Below are 9,583 nucleotides of genomic sequence, written 5' to 3'. Positions count from 1 at the left end.
CACACCTGCTTTTGTGCTTCAGACCAAACAGAAAATTCTGACACTCCACATTGAACGCAGCAGGATTTCAGGGCGTTGTGACACCTCGTTCTTTAGTTCGGTTGAATCCAACGTTCCTACTCAGCTGTGGACCAAGACCTTACAAACAAGGCGGTCTCCGTACGGCGTGGGCCCGGACCCAACCAGAGTCCTTTACTACTCAGCTCCCCCCACGGGGCACGGTGAGCAGATGAAGCAGCTGAACACGGAACCAGAAGCACCACCACAGCAGCCGTCTGACCGGCCAACAGGGAGGGTTCTCAAGTTCTCCTCTCTTGGGTTCGTCAGTGCCAACTAAGGTGGATTTTAGTGATGTCGGACTGTACAGTCACAAAGTGGCGAGGAGTGAGAAAACAACCTCCTGATGCTGAACGCATACGCCGCTTGTGTGTCCGCCCCCACACATCCTGACACAACAAAATCCACGAGGCGAGGGACTGGCGGGCCAAGCGGCCGGGGTTACCTGAGCTGAGGTGCTTGTTCACGGGGGCTTTAATGACGCAGTCCCTGGGGATTCTCTCCGTCTGGACGTCCTCCAGGCGGCGCTTGGCAGCGTCTCCCTGGCCAGACGGTTCATCACAGCCAAGCTGGAAGACGGTAGACGGCCAGAACTCAACTCCACTCACAAATACAACACAGTACTGCAGTATTACGGTAACACATAAAGCACTCATGTAGGACACTGACGGATGGATGAACTGTGACTGCAACTGGGACCATAATACCACAGTGAACTGGGACCATAATACCACAGTGAACTGGGACCATAATACCACAGTGAACTGGGACACACACACGTGGAGGTGAGAGGTAGCGAGGGGACAGTTCTGTTTGCACTCTGGATGAGTCCAGGTAGAAGAGCAGATGAGGACCAGAGAGGAAATAAAGTGGAGGCTCCTGGTGTTTGTGATCCATGACACGCAGAGTGGACTCCTCTCTACCCGTGTGTGTGTGTGTGTGTGTGTGTGTGAGTGTGTGAGTGTGTGTGTGTGTGAGAGAGAGAGTGAGAGAGCGAGCGAGCGAGAGATATTCATAGTCCTTGCTGGCGTCATCAGCGTCAAGCAACCTCTGCTGTTTCAGGGAGCCATGCTGCGATGCAACATGTCAACCACCAGCACGCGTCATGGTTGCTGCCAACTTGCCTGTGCGGCCAAGCGCGAGCACGCCAGATAATCCACACGGTGAACAGATATGTTATTGTACCAATGGTCCCGCAAGACTGACGTTCCATCAGCTTCCCGCTGAGTACAATTGCGATAAATTCTACAATTTAATTTAGCAGACGCTTTTGTCCAAAGCGACGTACAACACAAGCAAGAATTCAGACTAACAGATGAATAGACCGCAAGACAGTCCAGCAGGTTTTGTGATGTCACCACATGGCAGGAAGTAGTCGTCGCATTGGTCAACACATTCCATTTCCAACGAATTCACACCACCATTCTGCTGCTCTGTTGTTGCTTTTCATTCATTTAACTTCTAAACTGGTGCTCGCTGCAGTCTTGGATTTTGGTTCATTCGTTTGTTTTCCCTCACTTTGGTCACACACCAGCACAGCTGTCCAGTGTTGGCATCTCACCTGCCAGGCCACTAGAGGGCAGCTTCAGCCGGGGGCCTCGGGGGTTCTACACTCAAGTACTGCACGATTCCCAGATCTTTTATTACGGATTCCTGATTGACGTGTGAAGGCTCCATGTCGGTGCCGTTTCCTTGTCCCACTCAGCGTGGTGGTGGTGATCAGGAGCCGGCAGCGACGGCGCCGTCATGACGTGTTCCAGACTCCCTCATAAACAGGAAGAATGCAGACGAGAGAAACCGCCAGAGGGACGTAGACGTCTCCTCAGAAGGCGGGAAGCGTGCGACGACTGGACAGGGCTTGGTTTAGTCCAAGATGGCGTCCTGCTATCAGCAGACGATGACAGGAAATGAATGACCTCATTTTAACTTTATTGAGTACAGCATCGTTGAGGTGTTTTCTCTGAGAGAAATGACAAACTAAGATGAAAACATTTAATATCCAAAACACAAGCGTCAAAAACAGAGAAAAAGATTCTGCTGCTACGTGATGATGTCATCTAGCGCTGCACGTCCCCGTGGTGTAGAGGCATCTACACCTTGATCCTGTACAAAAATGACTCAGCAGCATCCCGACTGACCGACCAGCGTGACATCATTCTCACAGCTCCTCCCCCGGAGGGCCCGGCGCGCTGAGGGGATCCACTTTCATTTAAAACAGTGAAAATGGATCCGTTAGCAGCGCCGACGTCCAGTCGTGATTTCAGTCTCAATGTGAGCTCACATCTGTGTTCCACCAGCTGCTGTTGTGTCTGAGTCCCGTATGTTTGATACCTGGAGACCATCTGCTGATGTCATTTCTCCAGGACGGTGTCTGAATGCTGAGGGCAGGTGGCGCCTCCTAGTGGCTGATTGGTAGCAGCTCGTCCTAAACAGAAGACACAGGACGGATGGAGAACATCTCAGGAACTCTCATGTTAGAACCTCACACTCAGCACCCGGGACGTTTGGGACGTCCCATTTCCAGACTGGAGACTTGTGTAAACAAGTGTGTTATACTGCAGTTGTGTGTTCTTGCCTGGACAGCAGTATTTCAACACAAAGTACTGCTTGGTGATGACATCAGTGTTAACTTGTCAGAGGAAGGTGACTAAGCGTTTACAAACACTCCTCTCAGGACCGCCCACCTGGACACGTGAGAATTTACCTGTCTTCAAGGTGCTCGTCCTGATCCGACTCTCCTCCAGCGTCACGAAGCAGCTGCTCTTCTCTCCAGCCGTCTCTATGTCACAGGTCAGGACCATGATGGGACCCCTTTCCCCCTTCAGATGGATCTGGATACTGTCCTACACACACACACACACACACACACACACACACACACACACACACACACACACTGAAGGACAACCCCATGATGGTGTCTGGAGCAGGTGGTTGGGCCTGGTCGGGGGTGTACCTCTGTGGGTGCCGGGACCTCCAGCTTGGTCTCCTCTGGAGCTTTGACCACGATGAGCGTCTGCTCCTGGAAGGCTGCGAGGCGCCGGACGTCCTGGTGGGTCACGTAGGCAGACGTACAGGAGGCATTAAAGAAAACCTGCTGACACGTGTGCGAATGCGTAACGCCAACATCTATCATGTTAGTGCTACCACTCATTGTGCTAAGCTAACTAACAGTCAGCTGGCCTCTGTGCTGCTTTGATGCTGCCGGCCTTTGACCTCAGCCTGGCGTGAAAGGATATGTGGAGTTTTCGAGGTCGTCTGTCATGTCGAAGAGTTGCTGGGCGCAGCTCTTGATGAGGCCATCCAGAGTGCTCTCCACCAGCTTCAGGTTCTCCAGCTCCCTCTGGAACTTGTCCTTGCTCTTCCACAGGAAGCTGGAGATGGGACGCGTTCCTCTGGCCATTCAGAGAGCAGTGTCAGTGGAACAGGAAGTGAATAACCCTCCTGACCTTTTTGACATCTTTGACTATTTTATTCTATTCCGTCTTCAAACCCACGTCCACTTACATCCACTTGACCCTGTTGGCCGTCCGCTCTACAAGACTGATGCTTTCCAGGATGTTGGTGATGTCATAAAGTCGCCGCCGGCTGGTCTGCAAGCTTGTGGTCGCTTGGCCCAGCTCCAGCGACCGGTCCGGTTCCACCAGCAGGAGCTCCAGGAAACGCCGCGTCAGCAGCCCCAGTGACAAGTCTGAGTACGACAAGTTAGTGAGACACAGAAGATTCAGCTGGGAAGCTTCATTCCACCCGTCATCACGGGAACGAGGCCCTTTCTAATCACGCTAAACAACTCCGCCCCCAGCATTCTGTAGATCATATCACTGATGTCAGGCTGGTCACGACAAGTCTACCCGCGGCGACAGCAACAGCCTTGTGGCGGGACGCTCAGGCCCTCTGGATCGATTCTGCTTAATTTGGTCGATGACTTCTGAGACAAGCCTGACATCAAGCATCCAACACTCCTGGAGACCGAAGGCAGCCGAAGACCGACGGACGGAGGAGCGATTCATCAAGATGGCGAACGCCAGGGCGCCTCAGGACTAACGGTTCAGATCTGACACATGAACTGGCTGACGCTGACATCATCATCATTGTGTTCAGCGTCTCATTCGGGCCAACAGCTGCTGCATCCGTGACACTGGGACAAGCAGATCCTGTTCAGCTTCTGATGAAAACGTAAACATTCAGTGACAGGCGACGGCTCACACCTCTTCTGGCGCCGCCCACTTTCAGGATCGGTTCCCTCTGATGGAGGTTGGCACTGAAGAGACAAACACAAAAAAAAAATCTTTCAGTCAAAGTTGACAAGAACCCTCAAGTTGACGCAGACCTGTAAGAACTCGCGGTGCTGCTCTGCTCACACAACTGCAACATCACTCAGGTCTGCATGCACTTCAAAAACTTGGAGCAGATTTGAACCAGTGACACGGGGCCGAACCAATGAATCCAACTACCAACGTACTTGGTTCTTTTCTGGGTTTTAACTAAGCACAGCAGGAAGATATCTGGATACAGTGAAGAAAGAAGAAATGAAACCAAATCAGAGAGATCTTCATGTAAACCCGCAGCAGGAGGATTTTCACCTCGTCATCTTGGTCTCAGTGGGACTTGGTTCTCCTGGATCCTGGAAACCAGAAAGCGGGAAAGGAGAACGTTAAGACTGAGATCAGAGAGAGTAAGAACTCAAACTGTTACCATCGGTTTGTGATTATCGGTCCAAACTATCAAACGAGGAGACGTTGTAGTGGTAGAATCAGACACGTAGCCAGAACTACTTTCCTGACTGGGAGCAGTGATTTGACGCAGCACCTCCAAAGGTCCATTGGAACTTGGGTATAACTTCCCACCCACTTCCAGCCATTGGGCTAGGCTAACTAGCATCCTGGACCTGAGCTAGCTGATGCTAACACTTCCCACCTACTACCAGCCACTGGGCTAAGCTAACTAGCCTGGGTCTCTGTCTTCTTGACTGACATGATGTCACAACATTCATCAGGACCAATGAGAAAAACACAAGAGCAGACGAGGAGTCTCCTGACCTGCTCCGAGGGCTCTGGTGCTGAAGGTTCCACATTAACAGGAGCAACAACTTCCTCTTCACCAGCATCCTCCTCCTCCTCCTCCTCCTCCTCCTCCTCACCACCAGCAGCCCACGCATCCTCATCCTCAGACATGTCAGCTCCCCAGGGGCCAATCACACCCAGGGGGCCGTCCAGGTAGGGGGGCATGATGGGAATGGCATCAGTGTTGACCCCGCTGCTGGAGAGGTCCTCGGGCAGGAAGTGATCCTCACAGATGAGGTGCTGCTCAGCCGAGTCCTGCTTGTCCGTCTCCCTCAGAGCGGCCAGCCACACCTGAACACAGTCACAGGTGATAGCGCCGCTGCTTAAGGTACCCAATCAATACTTGCTGATATTGATTCTGGTTCATCAAACACATCAGCGGCCATGTTTAGTTCAGAAGCTTCAGCTAATGAATGTGATTATCAAGTCAAACATCCCAAATGTGTTTCCTTTGCCGGAACTTTCCTCCTGGACCTGGGAAATAACTGCAGTAGAACCCAGGGACAGAACCACAGAAGCCACGAGCAGGGACGTGTGAAGTTTGTGATGATGAGGGAGTCCTGAGGACAGGATTTAAAATACCACAACTCACAGCTGAGGACAGACGCCTCACTGCAGCCGATTCAAATGTGCAGGTGCTGACACGTCCTGCTCTTAATCCCAAGCGCAGGTAAAGATTCGCCAAACCAACCACGGTCCCTGCACCGCTCTGAAGGTTCTTCAGGCTCAGACCCTATCATGTTTGCTCCACCCACTCGCCACTTCAAAAGTTAATTTGACCCCCTAAACACGCTCGAAAACTCACCAAATTTGGTACACACATCGGGTGCGGCGAAAAATTCGATAATTAAAAAATAAGACGCACTCTACTCAATAGCGCCACCTAGATACACAAAAACACACCACGGCCTGTAGGAATATCCTACAGACATGGGACCAACACCGTTTTATTCATCTCATAGAGACGGACAAATCGTACACTCACACCCATGACCTAACTCTAACAGGACGTCCACAATTTGGACACGAATGTCCAATTTTGGACAATTTTGCGCCCCAAACAAACGTTATCTCCTCCTAGGGCGTTCATGCTATCGCTTCCAAAACTTAAAACATGACTCTGTAAACTCTGCTGATCCAAAGTTATTAAAAGTTTTTATCGAGGGTTTTATAAGCCCTCAAAGTGGGGGAGACACTTTTTACACTTTTCACCTTACAATGGAAACCAATGGGGCACCTGTCTGCTCTCATGGTACATACTCTCAAACACTCGCTTCTCACCTGTAGACTAAATGTCCCACAGCCTCAAAATACACACCACTGCATTCCTGACAAAAACCCCTCCAACAACATGGTGTTCTGTGTCCCTCTGGACCAGCGTATGCCGACTTCTTCCTTTTGTCCCACTCCAGTCCTGGTGCTCCTCCTCTCTCTCCACTCTAGCACAGATCAGAGACAGAGCAGTGGGGGAGGGGTTCTTAAAGGGCCAGCTCTCAGCTCTGCTCTCACTCTAGCACAGATCAGAGACAGAGCAGTGGGGGAGGGGTTCTTAAAGGGCCAGCTCTCACCTCTGCTCTCACTCTAGCACAGATCAGAGACAGAGCAGTGGGGGAGGGGTTCTTAAAGGGCCAGCTCTCAGCTCTGCTCTCACTCTAGCACAGATCAAAGACAGAGCAGTGGGGGAGGGGTTCTTAAAGGGCCAGCTCTCAGCTCTGCTCTCACTCTAGCACAGATCAAAGACAGAGCAGTGGGGGAGGGGTTCTTAAAGGGCCAGCTCTCAGCTCTGCTCTCACTCTAGCACAGATCAGAGACAGAGCAGTGGGGGAGGGGTTCTTAAAGGGCCAGCTCTCAGCTCTGCTCTCACTCTAGCACAGATCAGAGACAGAGCAGTGGGGAGGGGTTCTTAAAGGGCCAGCTCTCAGCTCTGCTCTCTCTCTAGCACAGATCAGAGACAGAGCAGTGGGGAGGGGTTCTTAAAGGGCCAGCTCTCAGCTCTGCTCTCACTCTAGCACAGATCAGAGACAGAGCAGTGGGGGAGGGGTTCTTAAAGGGCCAGCTCTCAGCTCTGCTCTCACTCTAGCACAGATCAAAGACAGAGCAGTGGGGGAGGGGTTCTTAAAGGGCCAGCTCTCAGCTCTGCTCTCCACTCTAGCACAGATCAAAGACAGAGCAGTGGGGAGGGGTTCTTAAAGGGCCAGCTCTCAGCTCTGCTCTCACTCTAGCACAGATCAGAGACAGAGCAGTGGGGGAGGGGTTCTTAAAGGGCCAGCTCTCAGCTCTGCTCTCACTCTAGCACAGATCAAAGACAGAGCAGTGGGGAGGGGTTCTTAAAGGGCCAGCTCTCAGCTCTGCTCTCACTCTAGCACAGATCAAAGACAGAGCAGTGGGGAGGGGTTCTTAAAGGGCCAGCTCTCAGCTCTGCTCTCACTCTAGCACAGATCAGAGACAGAGCAGTGGGGGAGGGGTTCTTAAAGGGCCAGCTCTCAGCTCTGCTCTCACTCTAGCACAGATCAGAGACAGAGCAGTGGGGAGGGGTTCTTAAAGGGCCAGCTCTCAGCTCTGCTCTCCACTCTAGTACAGATCAAAGACAGAGCAGTGGGGGAGGGGTTCTTAAAGGGCCAGCTCTCAGCTCTGCTCTCACTCTAGCACAGATCAGAGACAGAGCAGTGGGGAGGGGTTCTTAAAGGGCCAGCTCTCAGCTCTGCTCTCCACTCTAGTACAGATCAAAGACAGAGCAGTGGGGGAGGGGTTCTTAAAGGGCCAGCTCTCAGCTCTGCTCTCCACTCTAGTACAGATCAAAGACAGAGCAGTGGGGGAGGGGTTCTTAAAGGACCAGCTCTCAGCTCTGCTCTCACTCTAGCACAGATCAGAGACAGAGCAGTGGGGAGGGGTTCTTAAAGGGCCAGCTCTCAGCTCTGCTCTCCACTCTAGTACAGATCAAAGACAGAGCAGTGGGGGAGGGGTTCTTAAAGGGCCAGCTCTCAGCTCTGCTCTCACTCTCTGATCAGACTCAGGCTTCTAACTCCTCAACGACAAGGCCTCCACCCTGGACCAGGACACCCTGGGATTCAGGCCAGGGACCAGGACACCCTGGGGTTCAGGCCAGGGCTCAGGCCCTCACAACGCTGCTTGTTTACTCTTCCTTTTGAAGAACGTCTTTTAACAAAGGAAACAAACAGAAATCCAAGTCAAAATTCAACAACTTTAATTTGGTTCAACTACAACTAATGACGTAATCATTTGATCCGCTCACCAGTATGAAACTGGTGAGTCAATATTAGCACAAAATGAGTTTTCTCACTCGTTTCATATTCAAGTATTAACTAAACTAACTTCCATGAGTTTCACGTTGTTTATCCATTTTCCACCTCTGGACGTTTGTACTTTTTATATTCCTGACTTTTCCAGGTTTTTCCTGAATCCTGGTACTCATGAATACTTCAATACTTACACTGTGTTTACATGTTTTCTTGCTAACTTATCCAGAGTAAGTAGTATTAATACTCGAGTCTCCACCGGCAGCGAGCAGCTCGGGTACACACTAACATACTCGTGCAGTATTAATACTAGCATCTTTATAACAGAACTGTGTTTACTCTGATCAATAGCTAGTTAGCATCCGGTCAGGCAGGCAGCTAACTACCGTAGCAGCTAACTACCCTAGCAGCTAACGACTGTAGCAGCTAGCTAGGAGCTAGGAGCCGAACCAGCAGCACCTGGCGGTGTTGGTCTGGTTAAGTCCCCGTCTGTACCTTGACTCGAGCCGGGTCTTTGGGGAAGCTGAAGAACCTCTTCGGTGGTCGGTTGAGGATTCCCCGGTTCACGTTCAGGGAGCGGTTCGGACAGCCAGAGACGACGCACTTCCCCATGCTAACCGTCCTCCTCCGCGGCTCAGAACCGAACCTATCCGGACTTCAGGTGCATCCGAATCAAGTTCTACAACCACAAAAAAATACCAAAAGCAAACGTGAGCGACTCACGTCCCACGCTTGTTTCACCGGAAAGGGGCGTGCCGCTGGCCCGGAAATGCAACAATGGAGGGAAAATAAACTCGAAGGCGGCGCCAATTTAACGCCCCCTTGAGGTTTTTCAAATGTATTGACTCGAACTAAAACACCACCATCATAGAAATGTGCATGTGCATCAAAGTAAATATTTCTACCTTGCACTATTACTCACACATTAAACACAGATTTTTTTCCATTTTCATTTGACAAGAAAAATTGAAATTACACTGACAGAAGTCGTCGAAGCGGAACACCGAGCACGTTTGTATAATAGGAATTACAATACTGACAACCCATACAGGGCGGAGCACCGCCTCTCGCGTCACGCAACTTTATGGTTTCGCATTTTACCCATTAAATAAAAGCATCCGGAACCCCACCAATGACCACACACACACACACACACACACACACACACACACACACACACACACACACACACACACACACAAAATT

General features: G+C 51.2%; 1 protein-coding gene across 3 annotated transcripts; it reads right to left on the bottom strand.

Moving 5' to 3' along the window:
- Positions 1-496: 496 nt before the first annotated feature.
- e2f6 (E2F transcription factor 6) lies at positions 497-9,012 on the bottom strand. 3 transcript variants are annotated; one of them, XM_086189525.1, is made up of 10 exons: positions 8,873-9,012; positions 5,097-5,411; positions 4,641-4,681; positions 4,266-4,318; positions 3,565-3,748; positions 3,299-3,452; positions 3,014-3,130; positions 2,762-2,900; positions 2,389-2,482; positions 497-626 (listed from the first exon to the last, which is right to left on the bottom strand). In XM_086189525.1, the coding sequence occupies exons 1-9, from the start codon at positions 8,987-8,989 to the stop codon at positions 2,409-2,411; spliced, it is 1,194 nt and encodes a 397-aa protein (XP_086045651.1). In that variant the 5' UTR covers positions 8,990-9,012; the 3' UTR covers positions 497-626; positions 2,389-2,408. The 3 variants fall into 3 exon arrangements, with proteins under 3 accessions (XP_086045651.1, XP_086045650.1, XP_086045649.1); XM_086189524.1 differs by lacking the exon at positions 497-626 and adding an exon at positions 1,966-2,259; XM_086189523.1 differs by lacking the exon at positions 497-626 and having other exon boundaries at positions 1,966-2,482.
- Positions 9,013-9,583: the final 571 nt, after the last annotated feature.

This window comes from Aulostomus chinensis, chromosome 20 (genome assembly GCF_037954235.1).
Source record: "Aulostomus chinensis isolate RoL2024-O1b breed Wild chromosome 20, RoL_Achi_v1.0, whole genome shotgun sequence".
Classification (NCBI taxonomy): domain Eukaryota; kingdom Metazoa; phylum Chordata; class Actinopteri; order Syngnathiformes; family Aulostomidae; genus Aulostomus; species Aulostomus chinensis.
Note: the sequence above shows the minus strand (reverse complement) of the source record. Positions and strands in the feature narration are given on the sequence as shown.

Bases quoted from the DNA above. Each gene is read 5' to 3' on its own strand.
- e2f6 (XM_086189525.1), bottom strand. From the start codon at position 8,989: ATGGGGAAGTGCGTCGTCTCTGGCTGTCCGAACCGCTCCCTGAACGTG. The intron at 4,319-4,640 runs GTGAAAATCCTC...TTGTCTCTTCAG, and splicing joins ACTGAGACCAAGATGACGAG to TGCCAACCTCCATCAGAGGG. The intron at 3,131-3,298 runs ACATATCCTTTC...AATGCCTCCTGT, and splicing joins CAGACGACCTCGAAAACTCC to ACGTCTGCCTACGTGACCCA.